Consider the following 24,578-nt stretch of genomic DNA (forward strand, 5'->3'; position numbering starts at 1 on the left):
CTAAAATATGGCATCGCAATACAATGAGGCAAACATAATTAAAATAGAATTTTATTTAAAAATACAGAAATGATTTTAATTCAAAAAACAGCTGTGCTCGATACAATCTTGAAAAACACAGTTGCTCAATGAAGTGCAATTCTCACATTTTGAAAAAATAAATCTGTCTTGAAAATAAAGAGTTCACTAAGTATTTACAAGCACATAACTTATTTACATCTGCACTTTTAAAACAACTAGATTCTCAAACTACAACTTTTGGTTCTGATGAAGCAAACTGTTGCATTTTTTTTCAACAATCCACTACTATTGGTTTTGTTGTACATTTCAACTGAATAAATTATTTGCAATCATTTTAAAAGAAAGAGCATCAGTCAAAGTGCCCGATGCACCCATGTACATAATTTATTGTAATTAAATAAATTTGGCATAAATGTGATAATCTCAGCATAGACCATGACAGAAAAATAGGAAATTAATATACAATTGGAGCCGTGTACATTCTTCAAATTGTAATAAAAAAAAATCACAGTTTATAAAAAGTACACATAAAAAAGTTAATTGACAGTGAATCACCAGGTACAAAGCTGGTACTCCATAAGAAATGCTTAGCACAATTTCTTTGACCGCAGTTTTTACTATCAAGGAAATTAAAGCAGTGTCCGACTTTTACTGTGAGGAATTCATACAAGCAGAGTCATGTTTGCTCCATCAATCAGAGATTAACGGCATATTAATCTCTTCCTTGGCATGGCATCCATAGAAATTCCACTTTCATACACTGCTGCATACTGTCTCTGCTCCTTCGAGGAACAATTAGATTTTCATTAACTTAAATCAAACACTCATCATTCAGATAAAAAGCAGTAAACCATAACAACTGCATCATAATAAAGCTCATCCACGGTTCAAAAATCCCAACAAGTTGGACTCTACAGTTGTGTTTATGTCGTGAAATATATCCACATTTCAGTGTCCCTCAGAAGCAAAATAACCTCTGTACTTCTCTCCAAAGGCAAACACTAGGCCCAGACCGACACTAGAGGGGGAGGTAAAAATGCACATCAAGAAGGGAAGCAAAAACTAAGGTTTTACAGCTGGAGTGAAACTTACTTTAATAGATTACCAAAGACAAACAAACCGCTCCCCGTCCCAAAAATGCGGTTTGGTCCATACTGACACGTTTTAACAGAAGTTTTTTCTTTCTTCAAACTTTCTGTTAAACAGTAACAATGTTTTCATTTTCAGCAATTTTAAATGGAAAAGTGTCCAATTTTCTTCTAACCGTACACTAGTTTGGGAACTATTTCAAAGTCTTAAAAGTTTAAAAACACATTTGCCGCATCTCTGTCAGGCTTTAAATCCCACCGAAGATTTGTGGACGACACTGAACATGACGCTCAGCAAACCAGCCTCAAAAAGAGAAAGGGTAATTGCAGAAAACATTTATATTAACTTCAAAAATTTAACTTTTCAGGAAATGGAAAAAAAAAAGTTTCTTCTTCATTATTTATAACAGGAAAACCCAAAATTAAATTATGCTTTGCACACTTTTGAACTTCCATTCTGTCTATGTGGGGAAAAACAGCTTAATAATGGTGCAAGAGGTACAAACCATTAGAAATCAGATTATGTAAAAACAGATACAGCATTGTGATGTAAATGCTACTTATAAATTAAATTTTTATTTCACAGTCATTATCTTGCATTGTTTAATTTTTTAAAGATTATTGTCGAGCACTCCCAGGTCTTGAGCTGGAACCCCCCCCCCAAAAAAAACAAACAAAAAAAAAAAAAAAAAAAAAGAAGGGTTACAATGACATAGTTTTTGTGAAATAGGTTCAGGAAATTATTAAAGGTATAAGTTCACATGGATTACCCAGGATATGGAGGAGGTGGCGCATCGTGCTGTCCACTTGCTGAGATGGCCTGCTCGTATGAGGGTAGGCCGGGAGGGTCTTCTACATCCAAAGTTGGCCCGGATGTTGGAGAGAGCGCAGGCTCTCTGGAGACATCATCCAACCTTCGCATTATTAGGGAGGCATTGCTCCTCCTAGGACGTCCTCGGGTGGAACTGTGAGGACAGGCAAATGTTTATATTAGGGCAAACTTAGTGCATCAAGAGAACAAATTAGAAACTGAGTGTCAAACTTAACAGAATATGCAGTTATGGCTGCAGATTTCACAAGAGGCATGTAGATGCAGAGTTGAAACAAACAGAATTCCCAGTTATGTGCTAGTCTAACTTTTCTCTTTGCAAGTCAAAAGTCAATAATTTTATGTTTGCAAAACGTGACTGCTTGATGTTTTTCTGCGTGACACATAGAGAAAGTACAGATGTGAAGGTATGTGTATATTAGAAGATTGTGTTAAATACGACTAAAGTCTGTTTCTTCTTGTCAGTCGCATAGAAGAAGCCTTCTTCACTTAAATTTTTCTCTCGACATCCAAGCACTTAAACGTAGATTAAATCCATTGTGGTTCTGGTATTTGGGAAAATCTTCCTTGAATCTTAATATCAGTCTGTTTTTTCCATTTCAAATATGTTTTGATGTGTTTGAGATTAATGTGTGTTTGGAACACTGGATCATGTCCAAATATGAGTCAAATGTCAAGAGAAATTGATCAGGATGTTTTTTGAAAAAACAAAACAAAAACACAAAGAAAAGGCCCCAAACTGAGCCAAATACCAATATAGTAGTGGTGGTAGCTTTATGCTGTGGAGCTGTCTTATTGCCAGCTTTACTGATGCATAAAACAGATGTAATATCTAAAGATCGGTTAGATTTCTAACTACTTGACCTTACAAAGTGTGGATGAAGCTGACTTACCTTGAACGACGGCTGAAGCCACTCTTAAAAGTGGATCTACACAAATACCAGATCAAGACACCAAGAATAACAACCACCACTCCAGCACAGATGAGTCCCACAAGAAGTCCAGTTACATCCACCCGTGACGGACTTTCCACTGTGTATTGGCAAAACCACAGAAAGTAAGATTAAATGATCTTCTACAATAGATGCAGCACAATGACGTATGTATATATATGTGACAACTGTATAACTCAAAAGCTGAACTGGACATTGTTCTAGCTTGGAAAACTCATCTAACTTGTCTTTATGTGCAACTGACAGTTATTAGCTTTTATCCCCCAGATTGAGTAACGGAGATAATTGATTAGTCATGAGAAAAACATGTGAAATTAGCTTGTGATCTGCATTGACAAAACAAATACCATGCACATCAAAATATGCAAAACATTCTGCAGGTTGAAAGGCCGCTGGTAGATTAGCGAAGTGACACTACGCTGAACAACAGGAAACATAGTTCCCAGGAAGAGAGCTGTAAGTCAAGTCTGGTAGATCTTACTGGGATCCCTTCAAAATATCCTCTAATGGTAGATGCAATGTTCAAATGTACAATCTCTAGTTCATACAATATGTCTGAAAGCATAAACACACGTAATATATATATATATATATATATATTTTTTTTTGCACAACTGGATACCCATCAGACATTAAGAGGTTAAAGCACATCAACAAAGACAAATGATCAAAACACCAGTGTAAACATATAAAAAGCTGATCGGTTATAGGAAAGATAATGCTCATCTTTTATTGGCATCATTGGTAATTATGATTATTGACATGATGTAATGATGTAAATTCACCATTTTACATCATATAATACATTCCTATCTAATTTCCTATTAAACACAAACTTCCTGTCTTAATGGAAATAATAAAAAAAATTCTAAAACTATAAAGGGATCTGAAATTTTAATCATAACTACACGGCATTACATCAAAACTCTTTATTTGTATTGCAAGACCTAAGTGAGCGACACCCACTTTTGGACTGACGTTGCAAATTAGCCTCAAACCACCACAAGCTAAGGTGGAGCATGTATTACATATACCAAGGATCATACTGGAAACATTTTGCTGACATATAGTGGTTGATATGGTCTATAGTAATTTAACTAATACACATAATCAATACCTAATTTAAGATCTACTGTATGTGCCACATTCAAATGAGCAGTCTTAACTCAAGCCAAAACAGTAATAACGTAATATCCAAAATATCATTCACATTATTTATTTCTTACCTTTGGTGTATTCTTTCCAAAAGGCATCCTAAAACAAACAAACAAAAAAACCCCACAAGCAATCAGAAATATTAACTAAAAAAGACACTTTGATAAACTGCCCCAAGTATCAACACTTAACTGTTTGTGGTATGTTTTCAAAGACTTCCCTGGCTTCCTCATAATTGCAGATTTCTTCAATGCACTCCCTCTCCAGGTTGCCAGGAACAAACATTTCAAAGTCAAAGCGATTGGCCAGCAGATGGCGCCCCAGGAACAACTTCGCTTCTGACTCACCTGTAAACACTTCAACCAGACACAAACAAGTTAGGAATATTTCAAAACAGGAACCAGGCCACAAATAAAGGTGTTAGTAGCCTAAAATATGTCTCACCTTTATCTTCTGGCACTTCGTTTAGAGACATTAAGTTCCTCGCAGAGGCCGCGTTTCCAGCGGCCAGCAGCCGGAGCAGAACGAACAAACCGAATAACATGATGAGTTCACGTACGAACAGACTGTCTGTCCTTCCGAACCACAAGGACTACTCCAAAACTCTTACAGCGAAAAATAATAATCACGATTATCAAAGTCCTTCATTATAAAGTAAAAAAAAAAAAGAAGAAGAAAGAAAACGCAGCACGAATTAATGTCCAGAGTTCAGCAGCGACAAAATGAAAGTTACCGGAGGGAGCGGTCGGTGTCCTGAGCTGTCTGTCGGTTCGTGACGCTGATGAAGGCCAAATTGGAAATTTCACTCATTGAAACTCCATTCCGTGTCTCTTTCCTGTGACGAACTTCAACTGTAGCCAAAACTGAGGTTAAAGATGAAACCGGCTCCAGAGGCTTAACAAGAAACGACCTGTGTTGCTTCCAGGCAGGTGCGATTCTCCACCTACTCCGAAACTGTAGAGCAAGGCTTGATCAGTCGATCACCTTTACCTTGACTGCATTTCACCAAGGTGGACGCTAGATGGCAGCAGAAACACACCGAACTGGGATTACTCGTGCAAGTATTGTGTTAAATACGTGGGATTAAAATGTGATCTCTGACAAAGAACCTTATGATGCCTTTAAGCTGTCGCCCCACCCAAGGGCAAATCATATTTTTGGCTTTAATCACACATTTCTGTTGTAATCTTATGTAATCGAGCCATTACATTTCTGGCATCCTATAAACTGTTGTTTTGTTTTGTTCTTTCATCTTATTCTTGAAATAAAATAAAACCTACTTTTTTTACACATTGTGTATAAAATAATACAGTTTCTCAATTTTAAAATTTAAAAGGTGCTTTGTAAGAAACTCTGCCATGAGCTTACATTGAGAAAGTCGCCTCAAGGTTGAGTTTTCACTCAAGTTATTAGAAAGCTGTTAAACCTGTTCGCCGTGGCCTCATGAAGGATCACTGCGTTTTCTAAAAAAAACAAGAAAAAAGTGTGAATTCAAATAGCATATGATTCAGCGTGAATCATGGTGAAACCTGGTGTTTACTGTAATCTGACACCAACATGGGCACCCTGCGGGTGTTTTGGACTGCTGTAGTTTGGTAGCACTTTTGAAAGTTACCAGAGGGAGCGGTCGGTATATATATATATATATATATATATATATATATATATATATATATATATATATATATATATATATATATATATATATATATATATATCTATACACATATATATATACATACACATATATATATATATACATACACACATATATATATATATACATACACATATGTATATATATATATACATACACATATGTATATATATATATATATTAGCAGGTTCAAACAAACATTTTAGAATCTTCAAATTATTTGTGTAAACCTATTTAACAAGGTTCACAGCACCATTAGTAGAAAAACAGACCCACAACTGTGGACCTAAGATCCTCCACCATGCTGACCAGAGGGCATGGTGTGCTTTTCCACATATTAATATATTTTTTTCCAAATTAGTCCCACATGCGGTTGAAAAAGCACAATCTTGTTCTCATCCAACCAAAGCATACAGTTCCAGTAAAAGTCTCAGTTCCACAAACCTATATACTTGGTTATATTTTAACATTTTACACATCTATTTAAGGACATTCCTCCCCTATGTTAAAAGAAGCACATCTTGAGTAATGGTCTCTATGTTTCTCAATGCTTAAATTTGGTTTGGTAACTTTGGAGATATTTGGGGTTTGCAGGGCTTCTGGTTTATGTTTACATATTTATGTTATCTAACTGTCTTCTGGCTGGTGCTAATTGAAGTTCAGTTGGAGTCCCACTTCGGTAGTTGTCTGCATCTCTTAAGTACTGTAAGAATGCTACATTTGCCCAAAATATTGTTTATTTATGTGGTATTGAAAAATAATGTTACTGTAACATGAGCTGCAATAAGTTTTGAATGATATTGTCTTAATACATTATAAATAATGGTGAATAATAGTAGATGGGAGAGAAATGTCTGTACTTATTGGTGTTATAATCATCTGGAATAAATCAAATCTACCAATGTTTCATTCTTAAAGAGTACAAGTTTGAATTTATTAGATTATGACCACACCAGTAAATGACAGCAGCTTTGAGCAAACAGGAGTCGGTTTACCAGAAATGTCTTTATACGTTTTAGTGTGAGAGAACAGATCATCCACCAAAACACACCTAAAACACAAGTAGGAAAAACTGCAGAAGTCATCTGAATCAAAGCTGGAAAAAAAAAAAAATCATATAGAAACAGAAACCAAATCTAAACTTGAGCTTGAGTCAAAGTAGTTTCCATCTGCCCTGCTCTCTTCCTCGCAGGTGACTGTGATGAGATTGCGCTCCAGAGAATGTGTTTTGTGATTTACACCCTGATAGTGGCTAGAGATGCTGGTCTGCTATGGGAAACTGGACACAAGTGTGCAGTGAGATTAAGCAGACCTCTGAAAAGACAGAAAAATGAACTAACAGATTATAGTAGTGACTGGCACGCCAATGGTCTAATTAATCTAAAATAAATACTTCGTTGTCTGGACTAAAATACAAAAACTGCAAATCAGTGGCATCTGAGACGTCCAAAATTGGTGTACATCAATTAAACGGAAAGTATTACTGTCAAGGAAATGAGCAAGACGGATGAGAGCTGAGGAAAGCCAGAGTGCAACCCCAATAATCCGCACTCTGTCGGTCACTGCTGATTTCATCACTGACCCGGAGGAAGAAAACCGAAACAAATCCCTTTTACACCTAATCTCTATGGCATAAATCATGAGATTAACATCATAATACGCTAGAGGCCACCTGAAAATGGATTATAGTTCTTAAGAAATTGGTATTCAATTTACAAAAATGTGAAACGGCTCCTGTATATTTTTCCCATTTCAATGACATTAAACATATTGAAGAGACATTTGCTTGAATTACCTCTTACTGACAAAACATTTATTGTATCTAGTCCAGTCTGTTTTTTATTTTATCTCCAACAGAACCGAAACTCTCAGGGCCAAACTTGGCAGCAACATGAAGAAACGGCTTAAAATAAAAGTAGCAATATCTTTCCTGATACCACTTTCCTCCCCAAAGAAGCAAACTGATCTCTATTGTTCCTTCATCCTTCCAAAGCCAGAAATACTCAGAGAGATGATCTGATCACACTGTGCAACCCTGCGGCTCCACTGTGGTGCCGCAAATTATTTCTTTGCGGCTTTTGTCAAGTGGCTCACTTCTGAATTAAAGTGCTGCATAGAACAACGTCTATGGTTGAGGTTGAAGTAAAGCCAATCCAACTTTTCTGACCAGATCACTGTTAGAAAGAAATTAGGTTTACTACAGTGACAGAAAACACAGAACCAACGTGCTGCTGGTTTTGTGTGATTGAATCATTAACTGATAGCAGTATGTAGTCAAACCAGCGAGGTCAGACATTTTGTTAAAACCATGTGACCCCGATTTAGAGGTGAAGGCAAACACTTTCTATACTATACAGTCGAGTTCTTAGTTTGTGAAATGACTTCCATATATTTCATTCAACACTGTTAAAGACAAGTCAGGCATGATGTTTCTCATACTGGATCAGTTTGAAATATTTGAAGAGGTCATGTTGCCTTACGCTGAGAAGGAAATACCTTCGAGTGTTTATTAAGTCTCCTAAGGTTGTGATTCACATGGCGGATCAGCCCAGCCCAGCCCCTCCGGACCTTAATCCAATAGAACGTTAGTGACATCAAGACATCAAGAGTACGGTTTCTGGCTAAACTAATAAATGGAGAGGAATTATACAATGTTTTCCAATAGTTCTGGGCAGGAATACATGTTCACAGGGGAAAGAACTTGGATGACTCGACACAAACGCAAATGTGATGCTGTTCGTCAGAAAGAAACGTATTAATAATATAATGACTCACAGGAAGATTAAATCTGGAAGCATGTTTCAGGTTTACAGAAAATGCTTCAAGTTTGTAGAGAAATGAAGATTAGTGTCCTAATCAAAACACACATCTTTGTGTTTTGATTTCAACAACAATATTCAAGATAACGCATGATTCAAGTATAAACTTCACTCTGTATTTTTAAGTACATTTTTTTTTATTTTGAATGGAGCCGTTTTTCCAATCCTCTAGAATTAGAGCAGCAGTTTATTATCTATTTGTCTGAAACCTGTATTGCTATATTCCTCAGAAACTATAAAGCGCTGAAGTATATGAGCAATGTCAATGATTCAATCGTTTCTAGAAATTGAATAAAAAAATAAATATATCACAGCTGTCTGGCAAAAACTTGTGTATTTCCAGAACAGAACTTTCCATGAAATAAAAATATACTTTTTAATAGACATTAAAAAGTATCACCTGGATAATAATTTATACTGTTTGGTCAAAGTCACAGTGACTTTGATACTTTTATTTTTAATGTCAATTCATCAGTAACTATTGATCACAGACAGTTGAAGTGTGATGAATAGAAGATTTTCAAAACAAAATAAAACCCCCAAAAAATGGAAACAAAAGGTTTAGCCCAACAGTGACAACTGAACCATCTATATTTTAGGAATATAACTCATGGCATGTCTTTAAAATGCTGTCCCAGACTTTAAAGTTTCTTGCAGAATTAGTGTTTTTGCCACAAATCATTAGTAACTTAATCCTTCTTTTCTGCTTCAAAAAAAAAAAAAAAAAAAAAAATCCCAAAACATGTGAAGTTGTTCATTTCAGTTTTAGGGGGATTGCAGACAGTGAATCATGCTGACCACAGCTGAGCAGACTGTATCAACCCAGCTGAACGTTTCAAGGTTGCAACAGCAGGGAAGGAGCCTTCAGAACAATGCAGCTTTGACCGTAACATGGAGGGTCATCCGAAGTTCACATAAAAATTGTTATATCTGTACAGCTGACTAACTGACCCTCATGCTGAAGGTCATTTCTCACCCCCAGTCACAGCTCATCTACTACACTGGTAAGCTGTCTTGTAACTGGAAGCAGATGTTAAGAGCTGCTAGCGGAGAAGTTCCAATTGGGGACCCTGAATGTTTTTGTTAAAAGGATGAACACTATATTATTATCCATTGAATTAAGAAATAAAGTAAATATCAACACAAAAGCCCTCATTGGTCACCTTCACGTTTTTATTTGATGCAATATAAAAACAGATCTTTTCGGACAGAGATTCGGTGAAGCAGTGAAGATCTGAGAGTCGGGTCCATGTTGGAGTTATGCGGAGGGGGACAAGGTCTGCAGACTGGTCTTGACGGTTGCTAGGTTAGCCTTCCAGGAGCTCAGGGTGTCGTACAGCTGCTGCCACTGCTGCTTGCCAAAGGTGCGGTGTGTGCTGTGGCTGAGAGAATGGAGACAGGAAAGCAAGGCCAAGGTCACACACTTCATGGCAAAGGCAGGTTCAGCTATGAAAAACATGCAAGACCATTTCTGTACACAGACCTGAGATCATTTAGGGATAGAATCACTTGGAAAAAGAGAGAAAAAAAAAACATTGTATATATTTGTATCTGATCTAATGTTTTTACTACACCATACTTCTCCAGATGCAGGTACTGGACTGCTAGAGTTCATCCTTGCAATCTATAATATTCCATTTATACACATTCATGAACAGTAACCCCATACTTCAGGAAACGTTTTTAGAAAATGTTTACAAAGGGGTCCTGCATGCAAACTTTTTGCACAAAAGAATGGACCATCTCTTCCGTTTTAATATCCAGTTTAAACCAGTGACAAGATAGTCAGGTTTCCAAAAAGCCCTGGGAAGAAAAGGGAATACACAAGCACAGCAAAATAGGTGAAGATAACAACGTTGTATGATTATGAAAGTGCATAATGCAGTAGATTACACACCAGTCAAGTTGTTTCTATTTTAATAACTGAAGATAGTTTCACTAAGTAAAACACAAAACTTTAATAAAGACTTTAATACTGTTAGAATTATTTATTTGAATACTTATACTTAATTGTCATAATATATTATCTTAGTATTTCTTTATTTGTTTTAAACTATTATAGTGCATTGAGTTCTCCTACACTAAAGGATTTTACAGACACCATCCACCTACGACAAAGTTTAAAATAAAAAACATTCAGCAAACACCAGGAAACATACATTGTCGTGCTCAATGTCAGATATTTGAAAAAGTTATATTTTTTGTATATTTATTCAAATTTTGTACTTTATCTAGAGGACCTGTTTTGTCCCTCTTCTCAAGAATCACTGAATTGATGAATCCATCATTCATTTAGATGAAAATAAAAACTTTTTTTTTCTATACACCGATCCAGACCAGAAAAAAAAAAAAAAAAAAACTAATTCAAATTCTATACTTTTCCAGAGTGCCAAGAATATTACTTGCTCTCTTGGTTATCTGAGACCAAACATCTTTTCCACAAAGCAAACTGTAGCATGTTTTCTTTTTAAGTAAAATCTTTATTTTCATTAGCTTCATATTCATGTTAACCTATGTATGGCACAGCAGAAAGAACTTACCTCACAACAACTTTCCTTTGCGTCTGGTCAATTTTGCAGTAGACCATTTTAGTCCGAACAGCTAGGAGAAAAAAATGGCAAGACAAAAAGAAAGGTGAGGAGAGAACAAGAGCTTCAACAAAAATCAAGAGGATCTTCAAAAGACACAAAAGGGATAATCAGGTCCATGTAGATTAACTGATCAGGATGGAAATATTATTTTTCATTTTGTCAGCTAGTCATCTTGGGCACATCCAATCCAACAAAATCTTGTTCAAAATTTCCTGAAGCATTATTCATTGAGAAGCAGCAGAAAGATGATGCGTCTTAACATCGTAGCATGCATTTAGCAGATTAAAGATCCCAGCGGTCTTGTCTTTTTCTGTCAGTCAATGATTAAGAGTCATTCATGCGTCTCACTGCGATTTTGTGTTAAACCTACAAACCTTCCGGAGCGTCTAAACCCCATCCATCACCTTCGAACCTGAAGCAGCCCCAAACTTTAGCTCCCCTTTAGAAGGCTTTTAAAGGTTGAGTGAATAATTCGTCACAGATAGTGACGCTATGATTGTTTTTAAAGTACAGTTTGGATGAAGCTCACCCATTAGTGCAGTCAAACTTGACTGATGCACAGAGTAAGCGGAAACGTTGGCCCACAACCCAACAGGCTGCGGTTGTGGGCAGCTTTAATAACATCCATGTATTTGGGTGTCAGACAGCAGAAAACACAATATTTTAAAATGAGGTCATATTGCAAACAGACTGGAGACATGGAACTAAGACACCCTAACTACATTTAAATAGTCTTGAGTATATGTTTCTCTGAACTGCACTGAGTGTTTGAAGGACATGGATGGAGAAGGTTCATTTGAAGTTTATACCGTCAATGACAAAAGCCTCGACGTCGTCAGCTCCGATCTGCAGTTCCTGCTGTATGGTATCAAAGGAGATCTCTTTAAATTCCACCGCCATGCCCATGAACGTCAGCAGGCGCATCTTGGCCATGTTCTGCTCGTGAGAGAGGCCTGAGGACCAAAACGCAGGGATCATTAAGCACAAAAGAGTCACAGGCAATTACTCTCCGCTCAGGGAGTTTCCCTGTAATAAAGCTCAGGACGTTTAGGACCAGTCAGGGATTCTACTCATTAACAAAAACATCTCTCTGTGTTGGCTGTTTTGAGAGCCCATCCTACACATGTTTTAATTGAATTACATTCATAATGCAGTTGGGGGGGGGGAGAACGAAAGTTCTGCTGAGACAAACATTCTTGATCTGCATCAACACAAGCAGACACTTAGGGAATAAAATACCCCTCCAAAGTTCATTGTCTTGCCACAAACATAGAAAACAAGAAATGGAATAAATAATATTCTTATTCACATTATAAGATATAAGTACTTACCAAGAGAATCAATAAAGTCTTTGTTACTCTGGTAGAATTTGACGTATGCTGCTAGTTTTGCACTCACAAAGATGGTTAATAGCTGAGAAGACAGATGGGAAGAAAAATCGGCAATAAATAATCAGTCGGATGGACTTATACAAACTAAGGTCATTAAGTTTCTGGACTGATATTATGCACTTAAGCTATCATAGCTCTTGTAAACTGTGAAATCACAAAAAGCACAATTCAGCAAACAATTTTAAGCCTAATTAAGCACCTGCTGATAAAGCATGACATAGTATTTTTTCGATAAGATTTAAAAATGAAAGAAGAGATGTAATCCCTCCAATATTTAAAATGAAAAATGCCACCAATATTGGATGAATTTGTCTTATTAAAAATGATCTACATCCTGGTAAATTTCCTGCCTGGTTTGAGTTATGTAGTGAACCTTTAAGCACTTACATCATGGATGAGTTCTCCTTCCAAAAAGCGAACGGGTTTCAGGGTGAGCAAGTGGTCAAAGAGGAAGGTGTTGGGGTCTTTCAGAGCACGAACAATACATCTGAAAACGATGGAAAAGGGCTGGAAAGAGGGACACCGTTTCAAATTTCAACAAGCGTGAAGCCAGTTTTAATAACGCACCTGTGAGCATCAACGCGCGCTTGTGAAGCATTGTCCTCTGTGTAACTTCCCAGCAGCTCAACCATCACTTTTGCTGCAGCTTCACTGCAAAGTGGAAAATTAAAAAGGTTCAAGTCCTTTTGACATATATGTTATAATTAACACAGACCAGAGATGTGCTGAAACACACCATCAACCCACTGAGTAATAAAGCACATACACAATGTTACACTGCACTGCAACATTGTTACATTGCAATGTTTCCGAGTGGCACAATGTGTCAAATTACAATCCTCATCTCAAAATAAATGTGTGCAATACTTGAAAAGCTAAATCTTCTTGGGTGCAGTACTTGGTAGGATTTTATATCAATCTTCAATGCATTCAGGTTTCACCACTGGGCACATTTTGTCTAGCTTTTTTGGCTGCTTATACTTTAAGCAGAGCTAGACAAAATGAATGTTGTCATGTCCAGAAGAATATCACAGTAATACCCTGCATTGCTCCAATGAAGTAGAATGCATTTGACAATTTGTCTTTCTGCATCTGTTGATTTTGAAATAGTCACAATAAACATCAACTACTGTGTACAGTTACCTTTTTTTGCAGTCCACCAATGCTTCATACACCAGCCTCAGCATTGTGTGCTTCTTCTCTGTGTCTAGGTTCCAGTCAACAATCCACTTGCGTACCTATTCAGCGACACCAACGCGAATCAAGCCAAAGAAAAGCACCTTTACACCGACTCCGCTTTTAAGATGGAGAATGGAAATACCTGATCAAGGTCAGTGGGGATGTAAGAAATGGCATTACAGGTTGCAGCCACCTTGACAAGGCTGCAGAACACTGTGTACCTCACCGGAGTGTTCTCGTCCATGCCATGGAACAAGTTGCTCAGCCTGAAAAAGCAATTCAAAAGTTGAGACGGACCTTTATCTTTTAATTATCAGAAATCAACACGTTTTTTTTTTTTTTTTTTTTACAGGACTCACAGCTGCAGGCGAAGGGAGGGTCGCTCTCCTTCACGGAACTTTACCAGCTTCTCACACAGACTTTCAATCAGAGCCTCTTGCTTCTCTGGCTCCAGGATTAACAGCAGAGACACGATGCTGTTCATTACGCTCTCGACATCTACAAAGAGACAGAAAGCAAACAGGTGATTCAAACAACTGAACTTAAGTTCTTTTTCTCCTGTTAAAATGAAACCAATTTCACTTTCTTGCTAAAAGGTAACAAGAGTCAATGTGTGAGACATAGAAGCGTTCTTCCTCACCCACCTTTATCATCATCCTTCAGACAGACGTCACAGGCCTCAATGATCTGAGCCAAATCAACATGAAGTCCACCTTCAGCATTCTCCTCTGAGATATCAGCTCCTTTGGCCTTGATGTAGGACCTCAGCTCTGAAGCCTGAAATAAGACAATGACATTGTTAATGTCAAGGATGTTTCCTCTGCAGAATACTGAACTATTGATCCAACAAGAGCAAGCTGTACTTTAGTTAAGAATTCAATAAACATCCTGTTTGTCTAGCTATGCTTTGAAATATGAACGTGCTGATCCTTCTTCCTTAGTCTGGATCAGGAGTGTCCAAACAAAAAAAACAAAAAAAAAACCCAATTAAAAATAAGTTTAATTTTTTTATCTGCTCAACAATAAACTAAGCATGCAATATGTTAATTATGTAGTTTTTTTCTGGGGAGAAGGAGAGAGAAGTACAAATTGTTATTTTAGGTTTGATTAAAAAATGAATAAAAATAAAGCCAAAAAATGTCTCTAATACCAACAATAGGATTATGTTTTGGTGTCATTCTTTCTGTCTGGAAATGCTAAATGAATTTAGCCATGTCTAATAGATTAATTAAAAGCAGTCTTGGACAAAACAAAACAAAAATCTTTTGAATAAAAGTCACCAGACAGATATTTCCTCATTTACTCGGAAATTAAAGCGAATGCAAATAAAGCCTGGTTATTAAAAGCAAAACGCTATGCTACCAGTATTTTCTGATGTAATAAGATTTTAAATTGTATGTAATAAATTTGCCCCAATTAAAAACAAAATGTCTTCATCTGCATCAACCTAATTTGTGTCATTCTTGAGAACTGAGTGCTGCACTTTGGACATCTTTACGTGTTATGTCATTCGTATAACTTAAAACTAAGTCAAACGCCAATATCCAACCTGTTTGAAAGTTGGATCACATACATTGTACACCATGTAAAAACACGCAGTGTTGGAAAAAGCCTTGCTAAAGCATTGAAACTACAGGGCTTAGATCCATTAGTTTAAAGAAATATGTAAACACCTGCTTAATCTCCACCACAAAAATTATAGTTTGAACTTAGTGGCATAAGATAAAGGGAAATTGAATGAGTAATTGTAATGCTTTGTTTATTTCATTTGCTTTTTTGTAACTTTGTTTATGTCGACATGCATATAGGTGGCTAGCATCTGCTAGCCAAGCGTTACTTTTCCGACTGCAAATATTTTGATCTAGAATAAACTTAGATCAACATATCTCAACGAAATCCTAATCGAAAATATAAATAATTAGTCTTATTTCAGATTTTGCTAACGTACACATCTTTACCATCGCCTCCCAACTGCTAAGCACGGAGTTAGCATGGCAGGAAGCTAGCACATGCTAACTTATTTAAATGCTTCGCTTTAGTTCTACAGTTAATCTAGAAAACGCAATTTAATGTTCTTAGAAACCGTAGGTGGCACCTGGTCTTCTTCGGTTATGTCGATAAACGCTGGGACGCTCATTTTGGTGATTCGGTGAGCCTAGATGATGAAATCCACGCTCTCACCAACTCCGAGATCAGAGCGGAAAAGAAAGTCCAGCATCGACTAATCCTCATCCGGGTCATTTTCTTAAAGTCCCAGCAGCCGCCTAAACTCATTCAGGAGTCTGCATTTATTCACCGTTTTATGTGACTAGGAAATAGCGACACTTCAACTTTAATTATGCTACAAATAAGTCGAACTTTAACCTGATTAAATAACACAGGTGTATGTGAAAAAGTGTTGAGTGAAAAGTAAAAATAAATCAATGAAAAGGCCCTTGCTCTCAGAAACACTAATCAACGATCCTATCCTGTAAATTTTATTGCATTGCATTTATTCTGTGAAATAAGCATTGCGTGTGTTAGTAGCAGAGGTCGATTGGAGCTCAGTGAAGAGAGTTGCTGTACTCATTACTGATGTGTAAAAGGAGGAAGAAGCCACTATTATTGCGGTCAGACATATTAATTTTGTGCATAGTCTTAAAAACCTTGATTCAATGGTTTTTGAATCCTTCTAAGTTTTTGTCAAGGCACCATTCTAAAAAAGCACAGCATAGCACCTGCTGCTCATGGATGCAAATGTTACAACTATGTGACTTACTAAACTAAAGGTATTTATTGCAAATAAGCACATACAGTTTACAATAGAACTGATTTGCACAATTCGTAACTATTTACAGCACCTGGCTCTTATTGAGCTCAACAGAAAAATTTGTCATAGCTTCACGATACCAGATATTCTGAGTTATAATACTAAAAAACTAAGTGCCCACTATAAAGGTGAGAATTAGGCTCCTTTAACTCAGAAAATGGCTAAATGTGTGTGAAAATTCCCTTTTGCTATTTATCACTTTAAAAAAAAGAACCTGAACTTTCTTATTCTTTTTTTTTCAGTTTTTATTCCTATTTCAGCAAATGTCTCCTCTTTGGAAGATCAAAATTAAATGTTATGGATTCAAGTAGAGAGTGATTCTGTGTTAAGGTTATCATATCAAACTATAACTCTTTTCTGCAGACTAACACAGAAACTGTGACCCAGAGAGGGCCAAGGTGGACATACTGTCAGTGTCAGAGGGCACGTCTCCCCCACCACACACCGCTATGTGAACATGTGTTGGGCCCCTGCACCAAAGGTGCAGGGTCAGTGATTGTTGCAATGGCAGGTCACTCAGTGATTAAGGTGAGCAGGGCAAGTGAAGCAAGAGGTCATCTTAAAACTATGGAGTCGGGTTACTGATGTTTGGGTGGCGAGGAGGCTCATCCCAGGGTAAGGATACTGTGGGGTGTTTTTCATTTCCCTGCCCCACTGCTCACGGTTCATCTGTCAGGAAAATATGTATATTTTGGGGATTCATGGGCTATGGAGACACCTCATGCCATGTCATAATTCCTTGAAAGTCCTCTTGTCACATATTTCTTTTAGCAGTTACAGAAAGGGAACTTAACTCTGCTACATTCATCAGATCATCCACTGTCTGAAAATAGTGTGCTGAGGGGAAATGGCTGATTGAGTGTTTCACCACAGAGCTCATTTGATGCGTCATTGTGTTGGGAAGGAAGGCGCCTGGTACCAAATCCCACCTTCACTCTCTCCCCGCCCTTGTACACTGTCATGTCAAAGAATTTATGGGTGTTTCTCCACAAGAGTGCTTGTGTAAATCTGAGGCTTCTATTATCTGATTAACAGCTGTTGTCAAGTGTCTGGTGTATTTCAAGTCCTGAATAAGAGTTTTGCAGGCTTTGAAGCACCAGGTGCCGATGAGACATTGTTCGTTGTTTATTAAAATAAGTGTTCAAAAACTCACGTAGCATTGTGGTACACTGACCTTTTTATGTTGAGCACCAAAGCTTAAAAAATAGAAATGCAGTTAACAGATAAAAGCTTATGATAGGGTTGGATGAGAATGTTTTTATTCTGTTTCATTAGGCATGTTATATCTTTTTGAATTTTCCTTTTTATTTAGGTTCAAGATTTTCAAACCGCTGTGCAAGAAATACTGAGATTGCTGAAAACTGTTTACAGGGTTAAATAAAGCGTTGTTGGCTCACTGAATCTCTGGAGACCCTGAACCATCCTCCGGAGAGGAACCTGGACATTCTTTCTTTATTCCATCCTTTTTTGTTTGTTTTTTTCATTCTGGTGAATCCTTCATGAGTTTTTTACACGCAGAATAATAGAAAGGTAGTTCATTTAAAAAAAGAAAAAAAGCTAATATCTATAAGTCAACAGTTAGCTGCTCTGGAAAATATTTTGAGGATTCCGCAGGAGAAACTGATGCAAAATGACAGTGACCCAGAGTGTGCTGATAGATTCTTATGTTTTACTTAATTTAGAATTTGAAAATATTATCAACCCCAACTTTTTCAGGTTTTAAACCTTAAAATTACTGTTAAAGATAGCAGTAATTCAGTGATGGCAAAACCCATGCGTTCCCTCAGATTTCCCTCAATTTTTAGTAAGCATCACACTTAAATTATTAGATCATTAAAACAAATTTAACATCAGACAAATAGAGCCTGAGAAAATGCATTTTTCAAATCTTGCTTACATTCATTAAAAAGATGAAAATAGAAAGAACAATTTGTACTTTCCAAAAGAATGTCTTGATGATCTCAACAACTCTTAGAAAAATGTACTGCAGACTGATGAAATCGAGTGGAACTGTTTTTCAATGATGAGCATTCTGTTCCATCCCCATTTCAGAAAAATAACTTCATACATGACGGTGGTATGATCATCTGTGGCTGGTTAGCAGCAACCATATTTGAACACCATGTTGTTATTAATGGAATCATGAATTTTGTTCGCTACCAGAAATCCTTAAAGAACAAAAAAGCTCTTGGATTATGTAGTAAGACAGCAATCTAAAAAAGGCCAGCAAATCCACCTCTGACTGCTATTTTTCACTTAGTAACCGCATTATGATTTGAAAGCAACATTTCACATATACTCAGTTTATCTGCTGCTTATCCTTTGGTGATCTGGCATATGTAACTGTAAAAAAAAAAAAAAAAAAATCACAAAAACAAAGAAATTAAAATGTGGGCAAAACTTTTTCTCATAGCACTGCATGTCTATGTTTTAGTTTTAGTTTATGTACTAAACATGTACATAAATGTTTAGTACATAAACATGTACTAAACATGTTTATGTTTTGAACAAGCCACCATCTCTGAGGCAGAAATTAATCTGTACTAAAACTGCTTTGCTTTTTTTCTGAGGGGAAAAAAAAGAAAAAGAAAATGCCCATCTCCAGTTGTAGCACCATTAAAAAAGATAACATGTTGGTAAATAGAAAATGTATCAATTAGTGAAGTTTTTTTTTTTTTTTTAAATATTAAATCTTGGCACACCACTGCTCCGGTTTCATTATGACAACAAAATATTGACAGCTCTTTCTAGCTATAACTCATGTCATCTAAGCAGAAGAATTTCATGTTTCTAATTTATGATCCGGCCCTTTTTTCTTTGCCTCTTCTTTCTCTAGGATTCAGCATTCTGATAACCAGAATACTGTATATTTTCTCCTCTCTTGAGGAGAAAATATACAGTATTGTTAGTATATTTTCTCCTCAAGAGAGGAGAAAATATACAGCTCTAGTATAACATATCAGGATATATATTTACGCATTTATTGTTTATATATTAACCAATAGCTATCGTTCCCTTATATATTTTCTGGTGTGAACATTCCAGATATCAATGTTTTGGTCAGTTTGGCTTCATTGACTCATCTCTGCTTGATGGGAATGAACACATGCTCTTCCTCAAATGCTGGCAAACAGCCCGATCAGCCTCCTCAAAGATAAATGACAGTGTGTTAGGAGCTGCTTGAACCCAGGTGTTGGGCTCTCTCCCTGCCAGTCAGCCAAGTGGTGAGTACTCATGTAAACTAGTCTCATGGTCGTCATCCAGCGCGGCTGCCTACCCTTCCTCCGACTAATTGTCTGGTTCCCACAGTTCTGGCTGCTTTCACAATCTCTGAAAAATCCCCTCGCTCTAGCTCATCTATCAGTCGGTGACCTTGTCAGGGTGCAATGCATGAGTAACTTCCCCATTTCTCTAGGTGCAGCAAATTACTTGTTAATTACTTATAAGTTAACCCCTTTACGCTCCCTTCCTCGCCCCCGCCCCCAAGATGTACTCTAATTAACAAATAAACAAATAAATCCTACAAAGATGTGTCCACATCCCGTGGGGACACTTCTAATGGACTATCACGGTCAACATCTACAAAGAAACAAATTAATTTAGTACTTTTTTTAGCAATCGGAAAATGATTGTTATTGAAGTGAAAAATCAAGTCGTCTAAAGATATTTTCTCCAAGTTTGCCTGCCTCAATCTAGGCTTTGGAACTTGTGATGATTTGTGATAATTTATAGGTGTATAAATCATTTATTGTTAGTAAGCACTGTTTTTCCGCCACCTACTGGCAAGATATTTGTTCATACAATTTTAATAGTTCAAAAACTCATTCCAGAAAATATCAGTTGAAATTTCCTATCCAATGGGGTAGCACTTTGTGTGTACCACTGAGCATATGGACTATTCTAAAAACTCTTTGGTTCCTGTGATGACATTCTACACCAAGTGATCAATAATATGGCGCAGTTCAAGTCAGATATCTGACTTGGAGAAGTTATTAAATGATTAAATGATTAGATGCTTGTTATCAACACATCTCAATCAATTATCAAAATTCTAAAGTAAGAATTTTGACAACAAGATAAAATTAGTTTTATCCTGTTGTCACCAAATTAGAACAAGTTTGCTTTGAGTGTTTTGAACAAGCCACCATCTCTGAGGCAGAAATTAATCCAGAAGATGTAGATCACTGCTCAGAGTAGCATCAAACCGGGACATTAAACAATATATAGTTTAATATCTAAAACTGTGCGGAGATTTGTTGAAATGCTGCTTTAGATTTCTGAAACCTTCTTTGTATTAGAAAAGACTCTCAAAAAAGAGCTTGCTCAGTGTCTTCTCTAAGTTTAGGACAGCTTAGATTGCAGTGACAGTAAAGAATCTAATATATATGCCGGTTAAATTCAGATTGAAACATTCAATGGTCTGAAAACAGATTTTTTTGTAAATAATAATATAATAGTAAATATGATAGTAAGAGCTGTTAGCTAAACAGCCCAACCTGTATTTGACAATGTAAAAGTTTTGAATGTTAAACTTTTAAATTTTTAAAACAACTTCATTTCATGAAAACAACCCCATAATGATCTATAATGAGTATTTAACAATAAGACCAGGTTTGTTGCATAAAACTGTTTTGCCATCCAGAAAATCTGCGTTTACAATTTTCTTAAGACTGAAATGTCTCGCTGCATTAATCCTGAGGATGAGGGTTGGTAAAGCAACACTTTCCCTTAAATGTAGCGCCAGATGTTATGGTTACATTCTGTGCTGATTGTGGTGATTTTCATATTTTCCCAACACTGTGCATGTACCTCAGAGACATACCGGTAACTTTTGCTCACCGAGCCTCAAAATGAGGCTCAAGGGTATGACAACAGATATTAACCACTAGAGTTATCTGAAATGTTTTCTGATGACTGTTTACGCCCCAGCCACAGCTGTCAGGGTGTGACGGTGAGGAAGAGGCTGTGGTTTACTGTAAAGACCTGATAAGGGCCGGCCTTGATCCTGACATAAAGCCACCTGCTGGGATGAGAAAAAGAGTATTCAGCAACAATCAAATATGTTACGTGACACATAGTAAACAAACCACTCCCAAAAATGCAGTTTTTGTGGCCAACACATTTGGTCAACGCAAGTTTGATGATGACAGTGTGTCATACACCTCCGATAATAATGAAAACAAGGTTTTGTGTAAGCATTCCAATCTAGTAATCACTGCTCAGAAATAATATTGCTATGAGTCACAGCATTTGAATTTGGACATCCACTAGAGGCACTAGAGGAGAAGAGGACATATGCGTAAAATCACACATTCTAGGTCTGTTTAAAATATACATGAATTAATTCTTCCTCCACCTCATCCTCAGGATTAATGCAGAGAGACATTTCAGTCTATTTAGCGAAGTAATCAGCAAATAACTGGTCATCTTGTTTATGAATCAATTTATATATCCAATTAATGGAGTTTTCCAAGAACCTGTCTTCCATGTTTAAATGAAACACATGGATTCATTGTCATAAATGTTGTCCAAAGATTTTTGTCCAAATAACTTTCTGTCCTTTATCACATGGCGGTCAGAGTAAATTTAGTCTTTAAATGTCCAAAACACTTGGTGATCAGTGAACCTTTGGTTGAAAGGTCAAAGACATCCTGTTTGTGACAGTTCCAGTTAGGATTAGCTACAAGAGGTGTTGAAATGAGCCGTCACTGTTACAGTAAGTTATTACACATGTCATCTTAGTTACTTGTTATTATTTATTCCTGATGTAAGAAGCTATGAGCTAATTCACAACTTATGCTTAATTTGAAGAAGTCTGATGATAATAAGTTTCCATTTTAGCTACTTATTCAGCTCTTTGGAAAATGTTCCGTTTAAATTCACTCCAAATGAGAAGAGCTGTAACATGAAGCAATAAAACTACGAGAAAATATTTAAAAAAGAGGAACTTATGCGTCACCTTTGAGACTCTAGTCCGAATCAGTAGCACTGTTTGGCAGAAAAAAAAAGTTTATTGATGACAACTAAAGTGAAGAGGTTCACAAATTGACGGTTAAAACTTGGATTTTTGCTTTAAGCAGGAGTTAAAAAGTTTGACACGTTAATAATTGTTTTCATGTTTTTATCAGATTTTGTGATTGAAGTTTCAGTCACCGTTTATTTCCCCTTTAAGATTTCACTTGAAATAAATCAGTGAGGATGACTCATCAATAACACAGTTCTCAGTGTTTTGCTCTCTCACAAATTGTGATTTTCAATACTTTTTAAGTGTGCCACACATTGAGGGATGCTCAGAATGGCATGACTAAGACAGAACAAAGACGAAACCTTTGATATGTAGTTTTACGATCGTACCTTTCTCCACTGATGGTTCAAAGCTTCATAAGGACACACAAGATGTGAACAACTGCGCTGCTGTGTTGTGAATGACAAGCACTTTTCCATAGCAAAGTGCTTGTCAAAAGGGATTTTGAGAAAGATTAATTATTCATTTAAATTATAGGAACTCCAAGTGCTCCTGTTAGTGTTTAGACAAAAGGTCCTGATGATGTGTATTCAGTGAGAGCCGTAAAGAAAATTTACTGTCATGTCTAAAATAAGGACACTAGTACAAAAATTGACTATGGTAAAAATATGTTTTTTAACAATAAAGAAACCTACTGAAGAAATTGCTCTACTTATTACTGAAGAAATTGTTTATTATGAACAAAAATAATAATAAACCAACAGAGAATTATGGAAATCACTGAGCTAGTAAAATCAGACAAGATTGAAGATTGATGCTGGATTCAGGTGAGCTACTCAGGGAAATGTGGAACAGCTGAGGCAAACAACAAACAGGGAAGGAGACTAAGTAGCACATATGGAGTGGAACTACAACACAAAATGAAACCAAAATCCCAAACACCTGAGATTTTTTTTTTTAATTTTACCCTCACTCTTAAATGTTTTCAGTTAACCAAAAATCACCATACAAACTACAAAGTCAGCCTGGCTCAATGAGAAAAATCCTACCATTGATAAATGATGAAAAATGTGTGACTAGCAATTCTTTTTTTTTGTACACTTCCACAACCATGGCCCAGTTACTTTTACGAGTGAAACAAATTGATTATTTAAATAGCGCATATCTGACAACAGGAAGTAGACTGAAAGAGCTCAAAAAGCAACACCTTAATCCCTGCTTGACTTTGGGACTGCAGCTGCAACGCCAGCAAATGTAAACAAAAGGAGAAAACAAGGAAGAGTGGTGAATTTTTCCCAACCACTCATAATTATTTCAAGAGTGAACTGACAAAAGAACCCAGAACAACATCTCAAGCATGGCAGACCTTAATGATCTCTGTTAAAGTTTGTGTTCATGATCCAGTGTTAAGAAAGGGAATGAATAAATATGCCATCCATAGGTCAGGACTGATTGGACCACAAATTCTGCTCTCTATCAACAACAATCTTAATCTTAAAAATCTTAAAGGGAGGCCAGTTATTATGATGAGAATACTATCCACAACATTGTGTGGATAGTATTTTGTCAGTAAATGGAAATGCTCTTCTTAACGTGTCTGTTCAGTCTTATCCATTTCCCAGAGATTAAGGAAGATAGAAGGAAATGATGAAACATTTCAACACCATGTTTTTGGGTTTGTTATCAACTTGTTTCCATGCCCACAAAGAGAAGGGAAGGTCTGAGCTTTTATTTATGCTACTCTCAGCACATCCAAATACCACCTGTTGCTCTATTGTAGCACTGTCCTGCACTACAAGTTGTCAGTTGTATTATGTTTTTTTTTTAATTGTTGTTTAATCCTGCTTCTTTTTTTGGATTCAGTAAACAATATAAAAAGCAGTAAACTACCTATCTTCAAATGCAGTAGCATGAATACAGATGTTTATTGAAATGGAAAAAGTAATTCCCCTCTTTTGCCTCTGCCCGATCCCAATTTCGTGTAGTTTATTATGCTTCTTCTTGGCTGAGCAATAACCTTCTCAAATTTCCTCTTACTCATTGTGCTGAAAGGCCTGTCTATTTCTTGTTAAGGGTTGGAGGCGGTGTTGACCGTTTCCCTTTTTCCTCCACTGAGATGTT

General features: G+C 36.6%; 2 protein-coding genes across 2 annotated transcripts; both read right to left on the bottom strand.

The window, feature by feature from the left end:
- Positions 1-35: 35 nt before the first annotated feature.
- Positions 36-5,007, bottom strand: prrg4 (proline rich Gla (G-carboxyglutamic acid) 4 (transmembrane)). The gene is made up of 6 exons (XM_055037081.1): positions 4,491-5,007; positions 4,239-4,402; positions 4,118-4,145; positions 2,832-2,970; positions 1,880-2,074; positions 36-1,755 (listed from the first exon to the last, which is right to left on the bottom strand). The coding sequence occupies exons 1-6, from the start codon at positions 4,588-4,590 to the stop codon at positions 1,728-1,730; spliced, it is 654 nt and encodes a 217-aa protein (XP_054893056.1). The 5' UTR covers positions 4,591-5,007; the 3' UTR covers positions 36-1,727.
- A 4,667-nt stretch (positions 5,008-9,674) lies between these two features.
- Positions 9,675-15,912, bottom strand: eif3m (eukaryotic translation initiation factor 3, subunit M). The gene is made up of 11 exons (XM_055037026.1): positions 15,779-15,912; positions 14,328-14,460; positions 14,043-14,181; positions 13,826-13,949; positions 13,648-13,742; positions 13,072-13,155; positions 12,892-12,991; positions 12,445-12,526; positions 11,923-12,066; positions 11,063-11,123; positions 9,675-9,904 (listed from the first exon to the last, which is right to left on the bottom strand). The coding sequence occupies exons 1-11, from the start codon at positions 15,818-15,820 to the stop codon at positions 9,781-9,783; spliced, it is 1,128 nt and encodes a 375-aa protein (XP_054893001.1). The 5' UTR covers positions 15,821-15,912; the 3' UTR covers positions 9,675-9,780.
- Positions 15,913-24,578: the final 8,666 nt, after the last annotated feature.

The sequence above is a fragment of the Poeciliopsis prolifica genome, unplaced genomic scaffold, assembly GCF_027474105.1.
Source record: "Poeciliopsis prolifica strain line A6 unplaced genomic scaffold, Auburn_PproV2 SCAFFOLD011, whole genome shotgun sequence".
Classification (NCBI taxonomy): Eukaryota; Metazoa; Chordata; class Actinopteri; order Cyprinodontiformes; family Poeciliidae; genus Poeciliopsis; species Poeciliopsis prolifica.

Coding starts and splice junctions, on each gene's coding strand:
- prrg4 (XM_055037081.1), bottom strand. CDS start 4,590: ATGTTATTCGGTTTGTTCGTTCTGCTCCGGCTGCTGGCCGCTGGAAAC. Junction 4,146..4,238: donor TTGAAAACATACCACAAACA/GTTAAGTGTTGA, acceptor TGTTTGTTTTAG/GATGCCTTTTGGAAAGAATA. Junction 1,756..1,879: donor CCACCTCCTCCATATCCTGG/GTAATCCATGTG, acceptor GGGGGGTTCCAG/CTCAAGACCTGGGAGTGCTC.
- eif3m (XM_055037026.1), bottom strand. CDS start 15,820: ATGAGCGTCCCAGCGTTTATCGACATAACCGAAGAAGACCAG. Junction 12,992..13,071: donor GCGCGCGTTGATGCTCACAG/GTGCGTTATTAA, acceptor CATCGTTTTCAG/ATGTATTGTTCGTGCTCTGA. Junction 12,527..12,891: donor AAGGAGAACTCATCCATGAT/GTAAGTGCTTAA, acceptor CTGTCTTCTCAG/CTATTAACCATCTTTGTGAG.